Source organism: Pavona decussata, unplaced genomic scaffold (assembly GCF_977016875.1).
Source record: "Pavona decussata unplaced genomic scaffold, jaPavDecu1.1 SCAFFOLD_114, whole genome shotgun sequence".
In the NCBI taxonomy this organism is placed as follows: domain Eukaryota; kingdom Metazoa; phylum Cnidaria; class Anthozoa; order Scleractinia; family Agariciidae; genus Pavona; species Pavona decussata.
Window position 1 is genome coordinate 4,455,137 of NW_028145528.1, and position 27,364 is coordinate 4,482,500.

The 27,364-nt window shown below is 38.3% G+C and overlaps 1 protein-coding gene across 3 annotated transcripts in view; it reads right to left on the reverse strand.

Annotated features, from left to right (window-relative positions):
* LOC146470323 (uncharacterized) overlaps positions 1–27,364 on the reverse strand; it is a 75,422-nt gene that overhangs the window by 32,820 nt on the left and 15,238 nt on the right. For 2 of the 3 annotated variants that reach the window (XM_085122414.1, XM_085122416.1), the window contains 9 exons: positions 25,238–25,453; positions 22,840–22,935; positions 17,513–17,698; positions 11,047–11,392; positions 9,559–9,912; positions 8,486–8,664; positions 2,394–2,570; positions 1,480–1,982; positions 201–457 (listed from right to left, as the gene is read on the reverse strand). In XM_085122414.1, the coding sequence (XP_084978540.1) occupies positions 201–457; positions 1,480–1,982; positions 2,394–2,570; positions 8,486–8,664; positions 9,559–9,912; positions 11,047–11,392; positions 17,513–17,698; positions 22,840–22,935; positions 25,238–25,453 (2,314 nt within the window). Of the gene's footprint in view, positions 1–200; positions 458–1,479; positions 1,983–2,393; positions 2,571–8,485; positions 8,665–9,558; positions 9,913–11,046; positions 11,393–17,512; positions 17,699–22,839; positions 22,936–25,237; positions 25,454–26,465; positions 26,525–27,364 lie in introns of those variants that run through there. The other variant, XM_085122415.1, reaches the window with a different exon arrangement.

A 27,364-nucleotide genomic window follows, 5' to 3' on the forward strand; every position in this document is an offset into this window, starting at 1 on the left:
TTCAAGCCAAACTACCCACACCACACATTTCCTAACAAAGTGAAGCTGTGAGTTTATAATCGGTCACGAAGGGAATTAAATTTCCTGTTCTCTCAAAGGATACCATGAATGCTGTGAATTCATATTCGTGCAACAGTGAAACATTTGGAGGCTTTAATTACCAGATGCACAGCCTTGTCTCTTCAGTTTGAACAACTTACCATGCTTCTGTTGTCTGGGAACATGTTTCCTTATTTGGCCAGCTGACTTTCTAGCTCTGAATCTCCGCTTTGGCTTGCCTTCCGTTTTCAAAACTTTGTTATGGACTTTCGCACCAACTTTGGCTTCACTGGTAACTGGTGCAGTGGCTGCATCTTGTTTTGTTGACAACAACTCCTTGTCCTTTTTCCCTTTTCTATAGTCATGTAATAGGACGCGTAATTGTGGGCTCCTGTTCATTTCCAAGGACTTTTTGGACCTTAAAAAGAAAGAATTTACACGAACAAGGAAAATTTCAAAAAAGCATTCACAAGAGCCAGAGTGGTCGCTCAAGGTGAAAAGTTGTATTACCCTCATTCGCTTTGACACTTATTTCCACTGGAACAAACTTGTGAGTCATCTGAACACTAGTCAGATGCTCTTTACAGCATTGAACGACAGGGAGACTTGAGGCCAGGTAGAACATTCACAAAGTTATGTGCGGCATACAACTAGAAATGTGGTGTGGCGAGAAAGACAAAAGCGATACCTTGGTCATGTAGATGAAACAATTAAGTCCCCCCCCCCCCCCCCCCCTCTTTCTCTCTCTTTCTACAGGAGCTATAAAGGGAGATACTGCCATTTGATATTAAGGAGGGTGCCCCCTTGTGCTACTGCGTGTACGTTCTCCTCCCTCGGCATGATCCAAGAAACTCGGAGGACGGCACCTACTAAATCAAACATATTTTTGAGTGATTTGCCACCATGCGGGAAGAGCAGATCTTAGCAGGGGCTTTTGAAATCCGAACGAAAACTGGGGCTAGCTACGCAATTTTCAGAGATAATAAGGCTTCCATTTGGAAAAAATACCATACATTGTTAATCATTTCAAGGCTTTTCAGAATTATAGTTCCTGAATTATCTCTGAAAAATGTGGGGTTACCACCAATTTTCTTCTTGGATTCCAGTAGCGCTTGCTTATATCTGCTGTTTCTGCATAGCCATAGACTGCTTAAAAGAACCTTTGCATTAACAGGTACCGTCCTTAAATACAAAGCACAATCATAAGGTTGTAGTACTCATTTTGACATGAACTACAGTGTACCCACTTTTACTCTTATGAACATATTGAAACGTTTACACAAATTTCTACAAATTTTGTATGCAAATGTAGGCAAACACTTTCGACATTTCTTGTTCTTCCAGAAGGGCCTAGACAGAGCATTGGAAAAAGACAGTTTATAGAGATGTTCTCTGTGCTAACCAAGCATGTAAAAACTACAGTTTTAGAGCCACCCTTACATTCCTAGATGACCCATAAGGCGTTTTCGTTTCTTTGGCCGTGTAACCTTTGCCCAGTATTCCTGCTCATCAGTCTCATCCTCAGAACTTGACAAACGTGTGCTGGGGCCAGCCTTTCCCCAGGATCGCACAGTTGGGTCGATCTTTCTTTTTCTTTGCTTCCTGTCTAGTTCTCCTTTTGTTAAAGGTGTGGCTCCATCGAGGTTCACGTTTTCAAACCTTTGGTTATCGTTGGTAGCGAAGGTGTCCTCTTTTCCTTGCTCGTTTTGTGTTTCTTTCACGTCAGATTTCACTGGACCTGTTCTCCAAAGCGGTATGGTAGATGAGAGTTGCGTTTGCTCATTTTGGCCTTGAGTTTCCTTCAAAGATGAGGTAGGCTTTGTCCAGAGGTTTCCTTGAAGTACCTCTTTGATAGGTTCTTCGTTGTCTTTCTTCGTCACTTTACTAGAGGACCTTGAATGAGCTTGGAAAGCAGGTTGAACAGGAAACTGCAGTTCTTGAGTCTAAGAGAAATCAAAACAAAATGGATAGTCAGCAATCACATATCGTGGAACGAATCTAAGTATAGGGCTGCAATTGCCACCTTAAGTTTGCCCTAATACACAGTCAGTGTAAATGAACTGGAGCACTTCATCGCCAACTCCAAGTACACCTCTGATAATAGCTATTTGGCTTTCAGGAGGTTTCCCTATCACTCAGGCAAGTTAAGCTAGTAAAAAAAACTTACTTGAGCAATAAAACGATTACTTGTTTTAAATGACCTGACTGGAGCTTGGAGATTCATAAACTTCAGAGAGACTAACTAGGTGCAACGAAAAGCACTTATACGATACCATTTCAACTCAACCCACATAACAGCTTAGCTTCATTCATAAAAAAAATATAGCTAATGTATATGTAAAAAAGAACGTTACCTCGAAACTTTGAATCAGAAGAGACACGATTTCTTGTTTATCATCTTCAGACATTGCAGACAGACCATGCCTATTAATCAAATTAAAGTACTTTAACGCAATTATGAACCCCAGCCGGTGACAGGCTTTTAGAAGATGTTGAAGTAGCCTTCGTGAAATTTCTCTCAGATCCTTAAGCTGCAAGAAAGAGAAAAGAAGGAATAAGAAAGAATAAGAAAAGTTCTTTTTGCAGATGGCCTATGTCACATAATGTGGTTTTCAATAGGGCACTGCATAAAAAAATAAAAAATAAAAAAAATGACAAAATATTAAAAATATCAAAAATATGTGCTTAGAAAAAATAAAAAAAAGTTTTAAAAATATGTGCAAAGAAAGAAAGAAAGAGTTGAAACGTTAAAGCACGTTTATATGTCCACAATGTTTTTAAAAGACCCTGATTACCTCGCATAACCTGCCAAAATTAATTACCAATTTTCATTTCCACAACAATATGCTGTATAATAAAGACTGGAAAGTATACATGCTCTGAATGGTTAAGACATCACAGAGCAAAACTTACAAACGTGTGTTTAAGGATGACGTCTTAAATGTAGACAAGCAATTTGTTAACATAACAGAGTGAATAAATAAAGCTTTAGGAACTTGCTTTCCTTATAGCTTTTTGTGATTTTTGTATGTAAATCCCCCCTTTTTTGATAGATAATTTAGTTTTTAAAATCTTTGAGGTCTTCTCGTAATATTTCAATAGTTATCTTTCTCTGGATAATGGTGTCATGACGAAATCGAGATTTTATACTTAATATTTACAGTTCTTTACTTCGCCAAATCTCTCTTGATTAAGCACATAGTTTTTAACTTAATATTCCTTCTTTTTAGCATTATTCATTGTAAAGCAACATGAGCAAGTATTGATTTGGTGCTATATAAGTGTATATTGTTATTGTCATTTGCTTTATATCCACGGGCTGTCTATCATAGAGCACATAAATCAGGCACGCCATGTAAGATGTTGTCATAAGACATTTTGATAATCTCAGAAAATTTCCAAGAGGTAGACAGCACATGCCTTAATAACTCAAGCAGCCAATCAATCGACTGATCCATCAGTCAGTCAATCAGTCCATCAATCAATTTATGAACGATACATTGTAAGAAGTAAAAGCCTAAGGCTTGTGGGGCAGTTTAAGAAATACTTCGAGTTTAAATTGAAATTAAAACATGTACACCAAAAGAGCAAAACGTGAAGTAAAATAAGGTACGACACTGAGATTGCTGTGAGAATTAAATGTTGCCACGTAATAATTATATTAGAGAAAAGCCACACACTCAAATGATGACTGAGGAAGAAGCAACCCAGTGAAAAATTCGTATTCCGAGGACAATCGTTTTCTTTTTCCGCAGACAAAACAAGGTATGAATTCCTGATCTAGGGGGTAATCATTAATGTATTGAACAAAACTGTCCGTGGTCAATTTGACACAAGGACTTTCTAATTTTCTCCATGCTCAAGAAAAAAATCTTCTCAAAACAAGACTGTTTAAGAGCGACTTTCCACAAATATCGACCAAGTGGTGGCACAAGTCAAAAAATCGATTTTGTTCATATTTTGCTCATAGGTAGTCCCTAGTGAGAAACAAACTGGGCTGTAGTTAGTTTTTACAAATACCGCTTCCTTTCACGTAATTATGCGAAAAACGATTTTGTCTCAGTTGAGCTCAAAGTCCGCTTTCGGCGGGATGGAATTTTCCTTAACTTTCAGATTTATCATCATTTTCTTGAGATTTGGCGATCGAAGCGTAAAAAAGATGGCGTGACACACTGTCACGGGTACAAAGATTTCTATGTTTCGATCAGTCTTCTTCTGCCATGATGATTTGAAATTGGGGATAAAAACGATTTAAAGCGACTAGTTTTCGTAACTAATATCCGTTTGCTTCCATACTTACGCACGCAAAATAAATACTCAGAAACGAGCACATTATATTCGAAGTCCAACAAAGCATTTTAAATGCCGTCAAATTTGGTCGGTATGTTAATTGCCCCCCTTAACTCATCCACACCTGATAAAGATGAAACGACTTCTTTCTGGAGAGAAACGAAAAATAACTAGAACAGAACATTGTGTCAATGTCACGAAGTAGCAATAAGGACATTTTATGGCTCCTATACATTTAGTATTTCTGGGCGTTTTCCGTTTACCAAGATACTTCAGAAATTCCGGTTGGGTTGTAAATGGAACATGCTTTTTTTGGTTCGCTCCACTGAAAAATTTCCGGAAAGAATGGAACTTGTGAAAAGGTAGTCCCGTTTTGCCGTTGGAAACTTTTCCGATGGAACTGCGTGTTCCATTTATGAGTTTCACAAGGTTTGACCACTTCCAGGCTGTTCACGACCATATTTTCGGTAAGGATATATGGCGGCTTCTTCTATTCCCTCGGTGACTTTCCTATCCTCGAGTAGTACTTTATACGAATGCTCGGTGTGTCATGGCCTGGCTCCAGATTTTCAAACGTTAATTAATCACAACTGTGCCATGTTTGTCAATGGTAATTAAGTAGTATTTATGGAAGAAAACATTACATCTCACCCTCGGGTTCTTTAAATGTTCCAATTTTTTCCCGCCTTGAAGCCTAAAATTTTGCATCTGTAATTTTAAAAACAAGGTCTTTTGTCATTCAGCCTTTCACAGCAGCTGTTTCAGGTGCGTGTCGTTGAGGAGCTCTTCCTGTGGCTTGTACTTCTCTGCACAGAGCTTCAATGGTCCCTCAAATCATCCTGGAGTGGCTTTTAAATTCATCAATCGTATAAGCTTATCTATATCGCGGCAAAATATTTTCATAAAAACCTTGATTTTGGTGAAGATCGCGTCTCATATAGGTTGCAATCGTCGCCAGGATAGGAATGTCATCATAATTTTTTGAATTCACGACACTCTCTTCTTCCAAAGACCGACTCTACAATTTCGTTTAACCACAACAATTGTGCCGCCATTTTGTATTTTTTTTTGTGCGGAATACATCGGACGGAGAAGGAAATGGATGGAACATGTGTTAAATGGAACACGTTCTTCAACGATAAACATTTCCCACCGAAATTCTCGGAATTTTCCGGAATCTTTTGGTAAATGGAAAACGCCCGCTGTGTCTACCTTCTCTCCTATTTATCCAGGAATACCGTAAACTGCCTCTTATAAGCCCTGCCTGGGTCCCGTTTCTCGAAAGTCCCAGTAACTTACCGGGCCCGATGAGTGTCTTCTGTGATAAATGTTTCTCAACAGATAAGCCCAAATCGTCATCGTCTTGATGTTTCATGGCGTTGAAAACGTGGCCGAATGGGCAAGAATAAGCTGAACCTCGTTCCCTACATCTTGAAAACCATAACATGTCTTGTGCTGGTCAATATTCTTTGTACAGGACAGCAGAGGTACTATCTCTCTGGACCTGGTTCTGTCTGCGATCAAACGAACATGGCCCGCCAACTATCAACGTAAACGAACAGCAAACTTCCATGCTCGCCGTTTTGTTTACAGTTCCTTACTGTTTCTCTGGTGTAATAATAATTCAATTTATTCATACGTCCAAAAAAGCAATGAGGACGTTCAAAAATCTATGTACGTTCATCTTCACATAAAGAATATTTCAGGATCAAAAAGCGCAGCAAAATAACATTACTAATAACACGAGTATTGACCACTATCTTGGTTTCATTAAATTAGTTACGGCCTTTATTGTTATTACTTTTTCCCTTAGAAACGTTCAGATTTCTGTCTTGTTTTGTTGTTGTTGTTGTTGTTGTCGTTGAGTGTGCGTGTGCTTTCTTTTGCAAATTTAATTAATAAACTAAATCACGCAGTTTTTGCATCTATAATTCACTAGCTCGAGCTCTCATTTTTAGACGTATGAAGATTGGAAAACTCTATAGACAATGTTTTTAAAAACGGAGATGGATGCTATTTCTCTTCCCTTTCTTTATTTACAGAGATCTAAAAAACTCGCTTATGATCAACGGACGAATGAAACAAACCTTACTTCGAACGTATATTTTACGCAAACGATGCAGTTTAACATAACAGTCGAACTTTTAATCAGGTTAATGTAGTTCAAATCTGCTGAGTTTTACCTATTTTCAGTTTAATTTATTCATGGCAGTGATAAAGAAAGAGGAAAATAAATTTTCCAATTAGTTGTTTTAACACAATAATAGTACACCCAAACGAACTGAACTCCGCATCAGAGCGAACGGATACTCTGAAATTTCCAGTTATGAAACGCAGCCGAAATATCTATTTGTCCGTAACGCTACCGAACTTTCGATCCAAAGATTTTTCGAATGCGAATGAAAAATGCTTCCTTTTAAATGTCGCTTATTTTTTTTTTCTAAAAGGAAAAAATATTTATGGTGACACTTCCGGTTCATGGTTGTCACGCAACAGTGTAGCTTGCGAGTTGTTTATTAGAAAAATATAGAAATGTTTATTGATTCGTAAACTGGATTGTTTTATCAAAGTCCTCATGATTCAGAGGGTAAGAGTACAGAAATAACCCCAGTGCAGGTTAATGAAGAATTTGATGCTAAATTCTTGTTAAAACGTGCATGAAATGATCATGAAATACTAAAAATGAACTCGTCGTCGACACACTAATATTATGCTTGTATCGAGCACGAATAGATGAAGAAGATGCCCAAATCTTATGTTGGATTGTTAATTAAGGTATCAGCTTAATTTCCCTACCTTTATGTCTCAAAATAATGCACGTTTTTGAATCTCTTTTGGCTTTCGTAGTTCGCGGTCACTGGCTATGTCACGCCATTGTTTACAATGCGAATGTCAGATTTTCGACAGGGTAGGTGATAAATTCGAAGCCTTGCGAGTCACTTAAAATAATTTACCCAAACCTTTGTTTTGACATTATGATTGATAAGTACACAGTGAAGCCATAGAGAGTCATTTTATGATAATCTAAGTTATCGCCCATGGGTAAAATTGCCGGTATTTAAGTTCGAAAATTTGGTTCTTAAAAATTTGCATTTATAGCACGTTGTTCTAGATCCGTTTCGGGCATAAAAGTAACGTAAGTTTTGAATGTTTTTCTGTGGAACAGAAGAAGAAGACCTAGAAAAACAATAGATGTTATTTCAAGATCCGTAACAGACTATGGATTGATACGCGGCCGGCCTAAGTTAAGGAAAATTCCGTCCGGCGGGAAGTGGATTTTGGCTCAACTAAGTTGAAAATCGTTTTTCGCATATTTACACGTAAGGAAGCCGTATTTGAAAAAACTAACTACAGCCCGTTTTGTTTCTTACTAGGGCCTACCTATGAGCAAAATATGAGCGAAATCGATTTTTTGACTTGTGCCACCAAAAGTTGATTTCGGTCGATATTTGTGGGAAGCCGCTCTTAAAAGTTCAGAATTACAAAAACTCAAACCAAATATGGCAAGTACGATGTTATTTTCAAAAAAACGTTTTCCGTGACTGACAAAGCTCCAAGATGATCAATTTATGGAGATCCACGTGCTTTAGTATGAACCCCTAAAATTTTGTGACCGAGGCAATTCTGTCAAACAAAAGATCTTCCTTTCCAGTGTATCCTACCTGGTTCGGCTACAATCAAAGAGCTCCTTTTAACAGCGGTTCCAGCAAATAAAAAAAGCCTGGTGAGAATAACGTTTGCTGGCAGGGATGGTCAAGTGTGATATTTTTCCCACCAAAAAACAGAAAACAGAGCTTGCTGGTAGGGAAAATCTCTTGTGCCACTTTTCCCAGTAGAAAAGATGAACTTGATTGACCACTGCTGCTGCTACTGCCAAGGCAACTGCTACTGCTGGTGATGCTACTGGTGTTATTGCTAATTCTACTGCCAATGCAACTGCTACTGCTAATGCTACTGCTGCTGCTGCTGCTGCTGCTGCTACTACTACTACCGCTGCTACTGCTATTGCTATTACTACTACTATCACTACCACTACTAGGACTGCTACTGCGACTGTGACTGCTCCAGAAACTGCTAATGCTACCAGAAAACTTAAGGTATGTGACATCACAATGCAAGCGATCTATAAGCTGCAAATTCATGTGGTTTGTGTTACCTTCTCGTCCACTGGTCCACAGGTTGCTACGGCTACAATATCTATGGCCCAAAGACGAACAGTTGGCACCAGGAGCGGAAACAACCGTTGTTTGAACAGGTCATGGACAATTCTTAATAATGAACAGAGAACTTCACATTTGAACGGATGTGAAGTAAATGGATGGAGTAAACAGCGATCTACGATGGAATAGGAAAACGTCTAAATCAAACACAGCTGCTGCAACTAGTAAAACATAACATCACATTCCTTTCATACATGTGACACACTATATCACATTAATGTATGACACCAACGGATCTTGTAAGAACATGGTGAGCTCTCGGCTTAGTTTTTGGTTTGTTTTCATTTACTTCAGTGACTTCAGTGTTTGTGAGCAAAATTAAACGCATCTGCCCTGGGTAGAAGCCAAGTCATAGATCTAATTGTACAAGAAAATACAACGCATTTTGGTGCGCACTTTAGGTTACATGTCTTTTGACAAGTATTTGCCATCCACCCACACTAAAGCCAGGTTTTCACTAACGAGGCAAGCATAAGAATGCTTATTTCACCATACAACGACCTCGACGCAAGCAAAAGTAAAAGTGCAAGCACAAGCACAAGGATCAAAATGTTTCGTTTTCTTGTGCTTGTGCTTGCATCACCTTCGTTTTCACTTGACATAAAACTCTTATGCTTGGGCTTGTGCTTGCGCCTGTGCTTGCATCGCTAGTGAAAACCAGGTCTAACGCAATTTTCGTTTCTGGAAACTCATAATGTGATCCTTTCAAAGCTACTAGAAGGCTGTGAAGTCCCATGAACGGCTAATACAAGTAGCAGAATGGAGAGGTCAATCCCACTGACCCAAACTGTCAGAAGCAATACAAAACTGGTGGAGGGAAGCAAATAAGTCATTGGGAGACAAATTATAGCAAAAGAGCAAAATTGAGTAATAAGTTTATCGGTTTTAATTCCATCCACAGAACTGTAGAGAGGGGATAAATGTAGGTGGTTTTTTTTTTTTTTTTGAGTTAGGGATACATTTTGAGTTTACCAGGAGTTGAGGAAAAACAAGAGTAAAGGTCACTGACCTGCTACAGTGTGAAGATATCTGACAACTTCTGACACACACTCTCCACTTGAGTCAAAAACAAGAAGCGACTGCACAAAGGGGTGAAACAAAGCCACTGCAGTTTTATAAAATCGGCCACCAGAAAATGACAGTCTCCTAGTTCTTTCTGAACCTCTGAAGTCATCTTGGCTGAAGCTAGCTTCACTTTCATCCTGCCACTGTTGAATCGAATTACTGTAGATGGGATTTGTTGTTATCGTGTGGAATATGTCTAAAGGCTTGTAATTAAACGATGGCATTTGCCATATTCTCTCTCCAAGCCTCTCAAGCAAGACCAGAAAGCACTGTAAGATATGCCAAAAAGAATCGTCCGCTGTGGATGAAGAACACTCTGGATTAATGATTGAAAAGAGTTTTTAATAAACCAAGCAGCAAACACTCTCCAATCACAACAAACTCAAAGCAAACTTTCGCCACCAAATGTGTCACAGCAAAGAAAGTGTCAGTTGAAGGGCTTTCGGGTGCCAACATCATAAGTGACTTTTTGAGGCATGGTACTGTTTTCGTTTTGCTGTGTGGACAAAGCTGCATACGTTTCCCCCGAAAAGCTATGATCTCAAAGATTTCGAGCGATAAACAATTCCATCTAAACAGCTGCAGTTATTCCCCGTACCTAATTACGTATTTTTAGGGTCCTAAAAAGCTCTCTCTATAAAGAAAATCAATCCATGAATGGATTAAGGAACATGATGAAGCTTATCGGCTTTCTTATACTCACACTACCCACTCTGGGACAAGGTTAAGTTTATTGACCATGACCCACTAGTAGTTGTTGAAAATTATAAATTATACATGGTTCTAAATTACCACTTACAAAAACAGACAGTTCATCAAATTTGAATTTTGTTTGCCAGTAAGAAGTAAAATGTTGAAACCAACTGCAATGGATTGCACTGTTTCTGGCAGACAGAGGAGGCTCTTTTTTGATGCCAGTTGTGTTAGCCATAAAACACTTCAAAACTAAGGAAGACGTCAATTAAGTCTCATTTTTGAAGAATTCTTTTATTATTTTGCAATGACACTAACATTCTAAAACACTGCCATCACAGTTTGATTTGTGACCAAAAACAATAACACTTACAAAAAGCCAGCAAAGCACAAACAAAACTTTATACTAACTTTAACTTAATGCTTTGTTCAATTGGAGGTTAGGTAATCAGTTGTTCTTTTTGCACATTTCAAAACACACAGTGAGCATACGTGTGGATATGGCATTTAAACGGTATAACACAGATACTGTATGTTTAGTTGTTCGATCGAATTTAAACGGTATCCTGAAATGACAAGAGCAATTTAAATTATTGAATCTTCTTTACTGATCATGTTCTAAAAGTCCCAAGATGGCAAATATCAATGTGCAATAACAAAGAGTGGGGAAAGTTTGTTGTTTAGTCGAAATGACCACAGGAGTCTGATTACGTAAATCAAACTAAGACAACCAAAATACCTTCCATTTGGTTTTTCATAGACAACACAATCTTCTCCAGGAAGTCTCTGTGCCCATTATCGTCAGAAGCCATGAAGCATAACTGAACTGTTGAGACATCCATCTGCCTCACCAAGACAAACAGGCCAAACCAGTACTTTTTCAAGGATAGTGAACTGAAGAGATGCAATGGCATAAGTTCAAATGGCAGGACTTCTGTACTTTCTGGTGCAATTGAATGAAAGTTTTCAAACAGATCGAGTTTAACAACCCCAAGCATCCACTTGATCACCTCCATCAACAGGTCATAATCATCTGGATTGATGAGACCCAGATCTCGCGTACTTCTAACTGCCCAACCACGTACCTGGAGGCCAAAAAGATAACATGCACAAATGAGTGGATAGGTTTATAAACTTGAGCTGGAGCTACAAGGTTATTCATAATTCAAATACATTCTTATGGGTTTTCAAGTCCGTGCCATACAAACAAGATATTTAACCAATATATTGATATAGCAACAATCATTAATCATTAACCAACGTTAATGTAAAGTCACTGTTCAAGGTACATGTATGTGTGGTAGTCCGGGTATAGATGAGTGGAGAATGTGTCAGCTAATGAACTATGATACTAAGCTCAAGTAAAGTATCAACAGCAAAAGCATAGTCAGCAAGATACTGATTTTTTGTACAAGAAAATATTAAAATACTGTAACAGAACAAAGCGGACCACTTGACAACAAAAACTGCCACATATCTTTAATACGATCATGGAGCTCCAAAATGTACACTGTGCTTGCATCTCCTGTAGATTTCTTGAGGCGGTGATTCCATCCCAGGTTCAAGCTTCTGGTGTGTAGTTCTTGTCATCGCATCTTCCTGAGTGTTGTGGCATCATAAAATGCACACCCGTCAGAAGTGCATGGTCATCATGACAATGCATCTGCATTTCCATGTTGCTTTCCTGGACGGTACACGACTTCATAACCATAAGTGTCCAGAATTACTAATCCGTAGTTATTTCATCACCACCGAGACATGGCTCAAAAATATTTCTTTCCATTGAAAGAAGATGCATTTCTTTGGACTGAGCTTTAAGCTGGCAGACCTTAGCCTTTGAGAAACCAGTTGTAACCCCGTCAGTGCCTCTCCTTTGTCCTCTTCGCATGGACAATGATTTCATCAAGGAAGATACCAGGCAAACCAACGAGCACCTTCTCTATGAACCTCCCAAATGTTGCTGGAGCATTATAAAAGCCAAAAGGCATCACCTGCAACTGGTTAAGGCCAGACTCTGTTGAAAATGCAGTCTTCTCCTTGTCCTTCGACTTCCTCTTGACCTGCCAATATCCACTGGCCAAATCTAGTGTGCAGAACCACTGAGACCCTGACAGAGCATCCAAGCAATCCTCAATCCTTGAAAGTGAATAGGAATCCTTGGCGGTGACACTGTTTAACTTGCAGTAGTCGACGGAAAAGCCTATCGTGACATCTTTTTTTAACACCAGCGCTACAGGAGATGACCAAGGGCTTGATGAAGGTTCAATGATGCCCTTTTGCAGCAACTTCAATTTATTTCTCTGCCTTTTCCTTTAAGGTGTATGGGGAGCTGTCTAGGTGTTTGTGTGAAAGGACGTGACTCTCCATTATTGATCTGATGTTACTCTATAAATGTATGGCCGATGGACTTTTAGAAGTGGAAAAGACATCCTGTACCCAGTTGTTCAAAGAGCGGATAACTTTGTCCAGTGGACAAGTCACTATTCAGTCCTACTCAACAATTCTTCCACCTCTGGGAAAAACTATTTGTAGCTCTATCTTCTAATTCCTGTGGTTGGAACGCCAGGGGAAATTGTACTTTTGTCTCTACTGCTTCTTGCACTCTATCAACTTGCTCAAATGGTTCACAGACGATAGAATTAGAGTTCCTGTAGTCTTGGAAACACCTTGGAGTTAAGAAGCCAAATGGGGACGTTGTCTCCCATCTTTACATGTACACTGTCCTCAAGGAGTTTGCTTCGCTAAGTGAATTCCATCATTGGCTCTACGATTGCCAGTCCTACTTCATTACACCAATCAAGCACCTTTGCTGCAGCTATCATTTGACTGTTGGCTGAAATCACCCTTGTCCTCAATGGCCACCCTAAAGCGCTCACAATTATACAACGAAGAAGTGTAGAAGTAATTTGACAACCATATTAGCGCACAAAATCCATACCCAAGAAACCTTCCCACTCAATATCAGCAATCCAGACTTCCTGCTGGGCTGGATTACCCTCCACTTCGATTTCCCCTTTCCATGAAAGGTTTTGCACTATCATCAAGTTGGGCAGAAGTGGAAAGGCACTACAGCTCTTTCATTTAAGTACCACACATTACTTACAACACTAACACTGCTTACAATACTAACATTACTTACAACACTAAATTTCTAACAATGCGTAACACTATTTACAATATAGTAACATTACTTACAATACTAACTATAAATACAACACTTATGTTAGTTATGCTAGCTATTTTTATAATACATATAATTTTTATTTATTAACCTAGTTTTCTACAGTTTGTCGCTAAGGGAGAAAAAACGAGAGCACTGTACAGTTATAAAGTATCTAAAGCGTACAGTCTATATTTTTTCCATTTAAGTTTGTGACTGGACTCGTTCTTATTTGACTTCGTTATTTGCCATTCTAATCGATAAACGTAGTTGATCTTATTGGTGAATATTCTAAAAGAAGGATGAGTACTTTTTTGGCTACAATCATAGATATACTGCTTAGCCAAAATTACAAGATGATTAAATAAAAGAAAATCTTCCTTTCTCTGCCAGATTCCCAAAAGAATATCAATATTAGAAAGTTCCTCTAAGTCTATATTTATTTTTTTGCACTAACAAATAAAGTCCAGCCAGAAACTCGTAGTATAGGAACACATAATAAATAAATGTTCGAGGGATTCGTTCTCACGTTCACAGAATGTGCATAATGGCGAAGTTATTAGACCTATTTTACAGAGGAATGAATTCGTTACTAAGTATCGATTTAAAATTTTATTTTGGAATTCCCGCGATTTTGTATCCACGAGGACTTTAAATGGCAATTTGTTTATTTCGCGCCAATCTAAACATTTACCTGAGTACAGATCCGTAAATTTCTTTTGCGCAGTTGGAGTGCTTTCACACCTTGCTCGTATTTCCTTATAAACATTTTTCGAAACAGCTTTATCGATTCCAACGCACATGCTCTTTAAACGTAGTTGGATATGGTCACTTAAAACAAAAGATTTCCCACTTTTTGGCCCACAAGACAACAAGGAGTTTCGCCACACCATCGGAAGGGCATCAAGAATCTGCATCAAGTAAAACACTTCCATGGGTGAGAAAATTGATTCATTTAGATTCTGTTTGATAATTACATCATTCTTGTCACTTACAAGATCTTCGAGTGTGACTATTCCTTTATTAAATAGGCTATAATGAAAAATCGATGTTCCATTAATTAAAATATCCTTATCATTCCATATTATTGTATTCGCTCTTGTGTTATTGTTCAAAATTTGACTGCACTCTCCCGTTGCTGCAGAATGCTGAGCCAAGATTGTAAACATTCTTCGTAAAAATGAGGTAGTTTAACAGGAAGTTTTTTAAGGTCAAGCCAAAACCAATTTTCCGCCAACTTGCTTTAAATAATGCAAAAGAATGATTTTCCAACTACTTTGTTGCGCCTCAGCAAATTTTTTGCAGCACATGATTCGTTGCGTCCTTATAATCAATTCTAGATGCCATTGAGATGGCATGTTGACGCTTCAAGTTGCTGTACCATCCCAGGGACGCTTTGAAGTTGGGATCATTGCTCAGTTCTCTTGCTTTTACTGTCTGCATCATTCTGTTAACTGACAGACCTGAAAAGAAATTACCAGTACAAGAAGTGAGTTACATGATAAGAGATAACAAGTAAACAATGATCAATCAAATAAAATGTTGAAGTTGTTGTGACAGGTTAGGGTGTATAAATAGTACATTAGATTCTCTGTAGTTGTGAAATAAAACGAATAACAGTGAACTGAAAACATGAATGCTGACCTTGGCTTTGTTGTCCGCTGAACCAGCCTGCTAAAACTTGATCCAGCTTGGGATCCTTTGGGCGGTAGCATTCCATCAACGCTCGCTTTGCTGACATCTTCAGCTCGCCGGAGAACAAAACATCCTGCTGTTTACGCCATTTCCTGACCATGGATTCAGATGCTGTATTCATGCGCAATTTCCTGATTGTTATTAATGGCTTCGGCCTCCACGACAATTTTCAACTTGAAGTTGAGATCGTAAGAAAAACTTCGAGTGCTAGGCATGTTGACTAGGTACATAATCTTAGTTTTACAACTGTTTCTCAAACGTTTTTCAACTGAAATACATTCGATCAGCTAAGTGTCACTTTTGAATAAAACATCGGATCATTGAATATTTATGAACATTCAAAAAAAGTGTGTTTCCCGTGAGGTCAGGTTGACACAATACGCATTTACCAGTACTGAAAAAACTAGCCAGACATTCATTATAAAATTAATGAGGGTCATAAGGGGTTTTTTTTATTGTCACAGTGTTTGTGAAATGATGAAAGGTCACGAAAAGTTGTATCTGATCATGTGGGCAAATTATAAACATCTTTGTAACTCTATTATTGGACAATACTTTTAGGCTAGAGCTGACATCATAGCAGTTACCATGGAGACAGGTCAGCTCCCAAAAAGGACCTCTAAATTTCAATTTTTGGAAATTGTCCCAAAAACTAAGTCAGTGACCTATCGCTTTTATTGTTTTGTGGAAAGCACCCTAAATTCTTTAAATCCTCTGGAAATAAGACAAAACGTCATCCAGTAGATCTTCTGTTATATCAAAAAAGGCATTTATTCATCTACAGAAAATTCTACTGGATAACTTTCTCCCAATTAGAAGTGGCATACCGTTAACTGCTGCTTATAAGCCCTGGGCTTATACAACTTCGTAAAGGGTTTTAGATGGGCTTATAAACAGAGGGGCTTATAACCAGAATAAAAAAAAACCGTTTTGAAACAAGCTATAGCAGTGTTGATCGAAATATGGTTTTCATTTACCGGTTTTTAATTAAGCTTTAAAACGTCATAATAAATCGAATTCATTTCAATATTTGGAACAAAATTAAAACTAACAACATGAACGAAACTGGAATGTAACAAAACGGAAGCTCAGATGTTTCCCTTGAAGTTCATCTTTGCTATGCGATTGTTAAAATTTTAGGTTGCATTCGATTAACTGTATTCCAGGATTAAGAATAAGTGGAATAGATTTATCTTTTTAATTAAATTTAGGAAGGCATTTCTGCAAAATTTTGCTGATACACGATAATTTAAGAACCACTTTGTACTCCGCAAACTCCAAACACCTCTTATGAGGGACTTCTTGTCATCATTGTATCATTCCTATTCCAGAATGGGGTCAATGAAATGCAACCTTAATGTCTAATTCACAGCAGTGAGGCTTCCTGCTTTGTTATTATAAACTGACAATGTTTCCAATTTTCTGTTTGAAGTAGTACAGAGTTCTGCGAAAGTGCTTAACATCACTCAAAACAAGGAAAGCTAGAGTTGGACTTATATCTGGGTGGGCTTAATCGGATGTTTTTTTTGGTTTACAGGTAGATGAGCCTATAACCAGGGGAGGCATATAAGCAGCAGTTTACCGTAATTCATTATTCCACCTTTACGTCATTTCACCACATAAGGTCGAGAGAACGTGCAAAATATGAGACTGTAATACACTGTAGTGTCCCAGTTTGACTGGTTTACAACAGAGCCAATACGGACAGATAATACTGGGTATATTTCAACACTCTTACCATTAAATTGAAGTGAAAATAGCAAAATATTTTTGTAGTGGAATAATAAGTCTTTTATTCAATAGTTTTACAGATAATACTCACGGATATTTTGCTCATACTACACAACTCGCAAAATATCCGCGTGAATTATATGTAAAACCATCGAATAAGATATATGAATGCTGCATGGATGCTAAAAATCAAGATAGGTCACTGTGCAAAATTTCTAGATAAAAACATATGTTTCCTGCAGCTTTTATTTCCAGTTCGCACGATTTTACGCTACAGCTGTACATTTCCACTTCTGGTATCCTGTGCACGCGACTTTTGAAAGAAATTTTGATTCACTCAGCTGACACATGCACCTTGGCTATGGTGTGGACGGGTTATGCTTGTGCACATGGCTAAAACCCTTTCAAGACTCGTTAAGTCCTAAAGTGCAACTACTGAAAACGAATCAAAAACCCAGATTCAATATCTGATATATGGCAAACAAGCCTTCAAAAACAACAAATTATAACTGCAGCAGTCTGGGTCACACACAACAGAGATGTGGGGGAAGGGAGTGATTATAAATTTCAGGAGCAGTGATTATTTTGCAAAAACAGTGCCTACAAATGTAAACAATACCTCAGCATCTGGATGAACAAGCAACAAGTATGCACCGGGGACTTTCTCTTCTAACTTGAGAGGGTGGCCACACTTGTTAGCACCAATCAATCCCTGTACAAACAGCGCTGCCAGTTGCTCATGATGTAGAAAATAAGGGTAACGTATTATCTCCATGAGAGGAACTTGCAGATTTAAGGGAACATCCTTCAAGAAACAGACAATGTGTTAAACCTTTAAGCTCTGATGTCAGCATGCACACTCTCCACCCGGTTTTGTGTATTTCATATGTTACTTGTTAGGAGAAATGCAGTCAAACCTCCAGTAAACGGATGCTCTCACAACCAGAAAAAGTGAGGTGACCACTTATGGGAGGTTAAAATGTAGTGTTTGTATGTAGCTCAGAACATGACCAAGTGTCCGCTTATGAGAGGTGTCCACTTACGGGAGGTTAAAAATGTAGTGTTTGTATGTTGCTCAGAACATGACCAAATGTCCGCTTATGAGTGGTGTCTATTAGACAAGACTTCCATTAGTTAAAATGACTTCTTTTCCTCACTCTTTAAAGCTGAAAAAAAGTTCTAGTGTGATAACAAGTCTGTGGGCTGTACTTTGGCTAAGAGAGTTGTTATCATGTTAGAACTCTTGTTAAGCTTTGCCTTTAAAGAAATCATTTTAAACATCACTTAACAGTTGGGTCAGTTTCTAGGCTAAAGTTACAAGCTTGCTGGACGAATTCAAGCCCTTAATGTCAAGCTAGATGTGGAACTATGTTCTGACACATAGTCTGTGCTGGTTTTTGGACATAAAATTCAAGGAGTATTCAAGCACTAAAAACTGACTTTTCAAGGAGTACTCAAAGCAAAGTTACTTTGTCTTGTACTGTTTCAAAATGTCTTCATTGGTCATGAATATCAACTTAAAAAAGCTTCTCCGGATCTAATCTGTCCCCAATTTTCAAATCTGCGCTCAATCCCTGAATTACTTTGTTACCACATTATTGCCCATCCAAACAAAAATTCAAGGAGTTTTCATTATTTTCAAGCACTTTCAGCAAGAATTCTTCTTTTCAAGGGCTTTTCAAGCGCCCTTGAAATCTAAAATTAAATTCCAGAGTTTTTCAAGGACTTCAAGGAGTAGCACGAACCCTGTGACACAAGTCTGTGTGCATGCCAAATTTTAGCAAAATTCAGAAAAATTTGGATGCCAAGGTGAAATCATCACTTACTTTGGTTTGCACCAGGCCATCAGTTGTTGTAATCAAATGCATTTTTGTATTCTAGTAATCGTTATTGCATTTTTTTAAACTTGTTGAGGCCTGTCAAAATGCGTTATTGTGATTGTTGTTGTCACTGTTATTACATACTTGGAGACTTTATGACAGAAAGTTAGCACAAGGGAAAGTCAGTCGGCAAAAAGAAAACAAGCAGAAAATACATCCCCCTGGGGACAGACCTGAACCAGTCCCAAACAGCCTTGCCAACACTGGCTCTTGACTGGTTAAAAAAATCCATTTCTTTTCCTGCCAATACAGTGTAGGTGAACCAAAAATCTCAAGTCAACTTTGTTTGTTTAATTTCAGAGAACTTTACACATAGGACTATTATCTACCATACTAGAGTTTGCCCCCATAATTTTTTCTACATTAATTTTTTCTGGCTGTTTCCATGGAAAATCTATATATGAGAAGTAGTTGTTTGTCTTCATTTGACACACAGATGTATGTACCCCTGCATTTCTTTGCCACTTTTGTCAGTTTTATATTTTAGACTTCCCATGGGAACAGCCTGAGTGTCTTTGGTGAATGATACTCAAACAAGCGAACTCCAATATAGAAGACACAAAATCCTTCATGTGGTAGCCTGTGTAAGAAGACATGGAATCGGTCAGTATAAAATGCAGACTGCAGATTGGGTATAAAATGCAGACTGATATCAAAACCGTCTCTTCGTCAAATACAGGATACATTTTCAATTTTCAACTTACCCTAGTGTCACGCAATCACATTTCCAAGATCATCTCCCACGAAATTGACCTTATTCTTGACCCATTTCTCAACAGTTTGTTTTCTTTATCTCAATTTGGTAGCTTTCATTTCCTGAGGCCCTTAAAGAAGACTCGAGCTTAATCGCTTTGCATTGGTTCATAAAAAATAGACCTTATCACAGTTTTCGACACCATTTTGAAGAGTAGGCAAACAGGCTCGAAATAACAGTGTTTGTATGGAAATCCAATGTCAAATAATTTTCATAAAACATCGCTTCTGAAAAATTCATGAATTGGAAACTTTTGGCACTAGGAAAAGGATTTAAAGAAAAAATTTGGAGGGATGTAGTTGTGCTAGAAAGTGTCCAGTCATGTTATGAACTTTCCATACATTTCCCTGTATTTTGTTTCCCGCGAGCTATTTTTAGAGCAGTCCACGGCTGGTTCGCTAACAGACAAATGTATGGAAAGTTCAAAACATAACTGAACGCTTTCTGGCACAGCTACGTCCCTTCAATTTTTTTCTCAAAATCCTTTTCCTATTGCCAAAAGTTTCCACTTCATGAATTTTTCAGAAGCGATGTTTCATGAAAATTATTTGGCATCGGATTTCCATACAAACACTGTTATTTCGAGCCTGTTTGCCTACTCGTCAAAATGGCGTCGAAAACCGTGATAAGGCCTATTACGCCCATGACGGTTTTCATAATTAACAATTATTCCACAAGCGCGCGTTGGATATGAGATGATAGATAGCCAACAAGGCGCATAGCACCGAGTTGGCTATAATCATCTCATATCCAACAAGCGCAAGTGGAATAATTGTTTTATTAAAAACAATCAAGAAATATTGCTAGATTGAATCTGATTTTGCTGTGAGAGAAGAACCAGCAGACAATTTAATGGCCGCCATTTCTTGGCCATGGTATAATGGCTCATATACAGTACCGCTCGAAACTATGGGACCATTTGCACGCGGTAAAACCTCGTCTTTGCCGAACGTGATTGCCGCGAATTCACCGCGGTGGGACGAAAACCGCAACCGCGGCAAAGACGAAAGCAACCGAAAGCCGCGGGAAATTAGACGCGGCAATGCCTCGGTAAAAATACAATAATGACTTATTACTATTGTCAGGGTATTGTCAAACATTGTCTCACCTTTCATCCTAAAGAAGCCCTCAAACAAAAGAATTTGTAAAGACTCACCGAGTCGGAAACCGAACGACCGATAACAAATTCGTTTGGCAGTCACTGACGAAAGTTTCTTTTCTGCATTTGGGACATGTTCAGTTTTTGTCACGCTACAGGCAATAATCACAGAGCAAAAGACATAGTTTCAGTTTAATTCTTGCTGTTTATGCCACACAGTCAAGAAAGATATTCTATTCGTTTGATAAACCTCCTGATAACCTTTCCTACTGATGTAAAGTGCGCAACAAAGTTCAATCGAAATAGCGACGCTGAATTCAAAATATGCAATCGGATTTCAGTACGGACGCGGAGAAAAGCAAAGTGAAAATCCCTCCAAATGTATTGCCAATGTAATCCGGATTCGAAAAACTAAAACTTCGTAATAGGTTTGATTCGGTATCGAGTGTGAGCGATAAGATCGATTCACTTGGAGCAAACACAAACGCGGAAAATTACCGCAACGCTTAACGTATTTCTAATAATATTTACTTTGGATAAAACGAAAACAGCAACTTTAGCAAAAGTGAAAAGCCCCTTCCGATGTTTTAAAACGTTGAGAGAAGCCGTCGTTTGGACGTAGAAAGGAACGTGCCATGATGAAAACACCGGGAAGATTTCAGTCACGTGCTAGGCAACCAAAGTCCTTCACGTGTATCAAGTTTCATTCCGCAACAACACAACGCGGAAATTTACGGCGATTCTTGGTAGGAAACCTGGACTCTTGCAGTTTGTTATTCAGCCACAACGGGAGTAGTAGTGCCTTTTCACTTATGCCCAACTAGTTCCATTGTAATTCCTTCAAAAAGACCTGGAAGCACTCTCTTCTTTCGTCGACTAGCATTCGAGCTTTCACTGCACCTTTGCAGTTTGCGTTGCTTCGCGTATCGAAAGGAATTGTGCGAGTGAAGTTTAATGAACTGTTTTGCACGTTAAGCAAATAATTTTTGGCATAATCCGAAATATTATTACATTTACCAGTTCAATTCACGAGTTCGCTCACAGAGCGCTTTGATTATTTCCCTTGAGAGCGAGTGCGCTTCCGTGAAATTTATCACACCTAAAACCCGGCAATTCGCTTATTGTCCTTGAAGAACATGAAAACAAAGCGAACAATAGCCTATTCAAACCCTACCGCGTCCTGCCTTTCACCGCGGCTTAAGTCAACCGAAAAAAACCTAGGTGAAACCGAGGTTTTTATTGCGGTTAGACGAGGTTTTGCCTAGGTGAAACCGCAGATCAAAACCGCGAATCGACCGAGGCAAATTCGCGGCAAATGGTCCCATAGTTTCGAGCGGTACTGTACCATGGCCGCTCAGCCAATCAAATCCCTCGAATTGCATTATACAATGATTCAGTTTTTAATGATTAATATTATAATGAGGGAACAGACTTGATTTCCACGGGGGCAAGCAATTTGACATCGACAGATTTTCACTAGTTTCTTTGAATATTACCGAAGTTTGTCAAAGACAAATTGTATACCTTCAGTATTCTAGCAATACATGAACACATATTTTATTAAGAAAAACATGATTTTATTACCACCCTGACTGCCACTTACCAATGTCTCTGATGTCATGTTGACGCAAAGCGGCGAAAAGATCAACCACGTGTGAAGTAGAGGTCATGGGTTCCACGTTATTGCTTATGTCATGCTTTGAGGTTGTTTATTTCAAGGTTGACGCTTTTCGAAAAGGATATCTCGAAAGACGATTGTAGCATAAGTTAAGTTGAAAAATTCAAAATGTATCCTGTATTTGACAAAGAGGCGGTTTTGGTCTTAGTCTGCATTTTATACCCAGTCTGCAGTCTGCAATCTGCAGTCTGCATTTTATAAAGGGAATTGACTTGAGACTTGCTGCTCACCTATTTGGCAGGAAAATCCAATCAAGAGCCAGCATTGGCCAGGCCATTTGGATGCCCTAACTGCCGACTTGGCCTCTGAGGATGATGCTGTCATCATCATCATCATCATCATCATCACCATCACTGTTATTAAATCTCTAAATATTGTAGGCAAAAACCTACTTGCAAAGCCTTATAAAGGTTGTTACTGACAGTACATGAAAGTTACATGTAACCTTAGCTTGAATTTTGTTTAGTTCAGCACATGTTCAGTGAACAGCGAGAATGGGTCATAAAAAATGCATCTCTGTTTCAAAGAAACAAACCTGTAATGGTGGATCAAACACCTTCCTCTCAACAAGGCTCTCTAAGGCTTTCGATATTGCCTGGGTCAGCCTGTCAATGTCTAAAGCCTGAAATTTCTGAGAAACAAAATGCCAGCGTTAAATACATGTAAATACTGTTACTAGAAACTGAATCATTGGGTAATGTAATGCCAGAGTTTTGCCATGGGATATCAGTCATTATTAAAAAATGGATCATTGTATAATGCAATTCCAGGGATTTGATTGGCTTAGCGGCCATGGTATATGAGCTATTATACCATGCCCGACGATAGGGATCATTAAAATGGTCTTCTGGTTGTTCTTGCTAAGCGAAACAAGCCATAACTTACAATATTTCTTGATTGTTTTTAATAAAACAATTATTCCACTCGCGTTTGTTGGATATGAGATCATTATAGCCAACTCGGCGCTTCGCTCCTCATTGGCTATCTATCATCTCATATCCAACGCGCGCTCGTGGAATAATTGTTAATTAGTATACCACACAAGAGAATAGTGCTTTTCGTGTGCGCTGATTGGTTAGGCAAGTACTATTCACCTCCAAGCAGCCGAAGAGAAACGAGATAGCTTTCCGCTTTGCCACGGTCATTTAAGAGGAAAACATTTTGATAACAGAGACGGCTATTACAAAAAATACAAAAGTGGCAACAAAGTTTGGTTTGACGGCATTACATGATAAGTTATATAATCTTTCAAACCTCATAATTATGCTAAGGCAAAAAATATAATACAATGCCTTGTTTACAAAAACTGTCAAGCACTATAATTACAATGTAAACAATGAAACATCTAATGTTTTGCAGTATGGTTTCAACAACAGGACAAATTTCACACAACAATTGAAGAAAAGACACGTAGCAACTAAACAAGTGCCCCCAGAAGTTTTGTTTGTCCACAAGAAAGCAAGGCGGAACTTTCTAAAATAAGAATTCGCTTACTGCGCAGTGCACAAGATTTTAAAATTGCCCATCATCTGTCGGTATATTGTCAAAAATAAAGTAATTTTTGGCCCACTTCTTATTCAGCTTGTGTGGTATATACTAAAACAATTATTCATCTCAGTGTCGGTGAAAGTGACGGATATTTACCAAGCCGCAAAGCGTATTCACCTCCACTTTGGTGAATAATAATTTTTGTTAATTATATCATGCCTGAGAAAGAGCAGCCATTACAGGAACATGTAAATATTCGTCTAGTCATTCCAGCAAGATCTAGCAGTATTTCTTGGTTGTTTTAAATAAAACAATTATCCCACTCAAGTTTGTTGGTGGTGGATCAGGGATGATAAAAACCAACAAGGCATGCAGCGTCTTGTCAGCTATCTATCATCCCATTCCACTGTGCGCTTGTAGAATAATTGTTAAATACACCACAATGTTTTAACAAACCTGTATCATAAAGCACAAGGAGAGACAAGGAGGGAGACCATTTCACAAAACCTTCCAAAGACCCACATGCATACATGTGTGAAAGATGGTTTCTTTTTGTATCCTGAACCCTGTTCCACTCCTCTAATGTTACCAAGAATTACCCATAATTTGCTACACCATGGACCTGTACAATATGGGGGAGGGGAGGCTTAATTCACCCATCACTGAAACTCTTACCATTGTATGAGAGACGGTAGTAACACTTATGAAATAGGTGAGAACTTGCATATACATATAGTTGGTTATAATTATATTGTAGTAGTGTAGAACCAACCTTCTCAGGTAATACAGGGTCGCAACTCAACATATGAAAACATGTCACAAACAGCACATCTAGTGCCAGCAACATTTTGACTGTTACTGTGATGCAAAGTTTAATTCAGTTTCAGTTACATGAAGTAACTAGTCCTAGCTAGGAGACTAGTCCATCACAATGTTACCCCCAATGTTCAGTTTTACTGATGCCAATACAGAGACAATGTGTTGTACAGTTTCTTGTCAAAGTGAATAATACATATACAGTTTGTTATTGAACTAGCTTGAAGGCGAGGACGAGAGGTTGAGGATGAGACCGATAATTTCTCGATAAGGACAGAACAAGCTGGTTCAATAAGGTTTTTATTATATAGAATTTCCCGCTTGTTGCCTTCTAGTCCCATAAAACTTGTTTATGTTCAAGCAGTGCAAGGAAGTAAAAACTCCAACATGACGGTTTGAACAGTTCCTAACTCATAAGCTTAATTTAAAATATTTTTAAATTACATTAATTGAAGGATCCCTGAATGCAAGAAAAGTAGTTCCACATGAAAGATCTCAACTTTCTTTCTTGTGTAAGCAAACAAAAATTTGTGACTATATTTTAAAGTTAAAAAAAGTGACTGCCATCCACAATGAACTAACTAAACTTGAGATAATTTTTATACAGTGTAATCACAAAGTTTTCTTACCTTTTTATAGCGTGGTTCCCTTTCTATCAGTTCCTCAGCAAGCCTGTGATATTCCTGAACACAGTCATAGCAGTAGCAAAGATCGAGTAGCAGCTCTTGCCACTCGTCTAATGGCTTTTCCACATAGCGTTCAATCTCCCCTCTCATAAAGTCAGGTGACGAGCACCATTCACAGGCTCTGTTGAGCTCGAGGTCAAACCAGCTGGAGACCCTCTCCTTAAAAAAAGAAATTTCAATATTTACATGTACACCTACAGTCAACTCTCGCCTTGCGGACACCTCGCTATTACCTACACCCTGATAATACGGACAGCAACTAAATCCTCGGAAAAATAAATTACAGACGTTTGACCGAAATTAATTCCCGTTATTACGGACTCTCGCTATTAAGGACACTAACTCGCGGTCCCGAGGGTGTCCGCAATAAAGGGAGTTGACTGTACAGTGTATTTCTAGAGAAAGGTCCATTCAGAATAGGGGAACTGGGTAAGAGAACCCAAGTAAATACAATCAGCACTTGATTATCCATGACTTGCATGTATTAGGAATCCTTAAACTACAATGTACAATGTAATGTAATGTTCCAAAAGTATACAATGTGTAAACAACCATTAACTACTTTCTAACTATCATATGCAGGTAAATTGAACCGCTCACTGCAAAAAAGGCACAAGTGATGATTTTGCTACATGTGAAAAAAAAAAGTGCTAAAAAATTGGCGCATGTTCGCATGGGGGCTAATTTTTTCCATGATAAACCTTGATATGTCTTCATTTGTTAGCGGGAAAGCTTAATTTCAGAGATATTGAACTCTGAAGTTGGCTGATTTTGACAAAAGGATCACAAAAGAGGTGATGGCCTTTTTGAAACACAGAAAGGAAGTTTAACCAGCAAAGCATGGAATTCACAAACAGGTTAAAATCAACTAAGTGTAGAATTAAAAAAAACTTTTAGACTTGCTCTGGACTCGCTAGTTCACTTGGTAATTTTCCTTCAAATAAGCGCTTTCATTGCACAAACTTCTGAGGTGCTAGTTGTTGAAGATAACCTTTGGTGATAATCTTGAGCAGTTTAATCTCTACCCCTTTAAAACAGACATCTCAATAATACAGTAAGGACATTGGGGTGTGTGAAGTAAGCATCTGTTTTGAAAAGGTTTGTCAGGTGAGCCTGTCTCATGCACCAAGTTACTACGAGTCATTGCTTGGAGTCATAAAAGACAACTTACAGGTTGCCAATAGCACAATGTTGTCCACTGCAAAATGCAACCCACCATCTTGGACAAAACTAGTTGAGAAAAATGTAAATTTTGTGCATATATTTCAATCTCCCTTAAGGAAAACACTACCTGGAGAGCAGTGAACCTTCACTCCCCCCGCCACCTCACTCAATATTGCTTTGAAGTACAGACAATTACCCAGCCTTTTTTTTAGCGGTGGACCAACATTGATATATTCACCAATTGAACCCACCATGTTTAGCCCTCAATCACCTCATAATACTTGGAAAGTATTTCCCCTACGTTAATGCGCTAAATACTGAAAAATCATCTCTTACTAACTTCAGAACATTAGTGCAAGATAAAAAAGAACTAGAAAAATACAGAGCGGTCACCTCGGGCCAACAGAAACTTTTCATTGCTAAATGGTAGAATTTTGCACACCTTTGTTGATTGTATAAGATTGTTTTCTGTAAATTTCATGTATCTTAATTTTTGTAATATTTTTAAATTTTGCAGTTTTGTGTTGTAAACAATAAAAAAATTATTGTAATACTATGAGTTATATTAAGCAATATTACTGTTAATAATGTTATGTTAGTATAATTGTAATTTAATATTGCAATTATCCTTATTGAGAGAAAACAAAATAATAAAGATGTAAAAAAAAATGAGGGGGAGGGGGGGGGGGCTGTGTTGTTGTTGTATCATTGCAGCGGAGGAATTTGCAGATGGACAAAAAGTTTCTTAACAGTTTTGCCCCAGATTGCAGTATCCATAAACATCTCTGTAAGATTAATTTCATCATGAAAAGCCAAGGTTCATTTGTATTTCATGGAATAAATCTGATATTTGTTACACAAATGAAATAAAAGCATGTACAGTGTATGTCCTTACTTCAGGACATT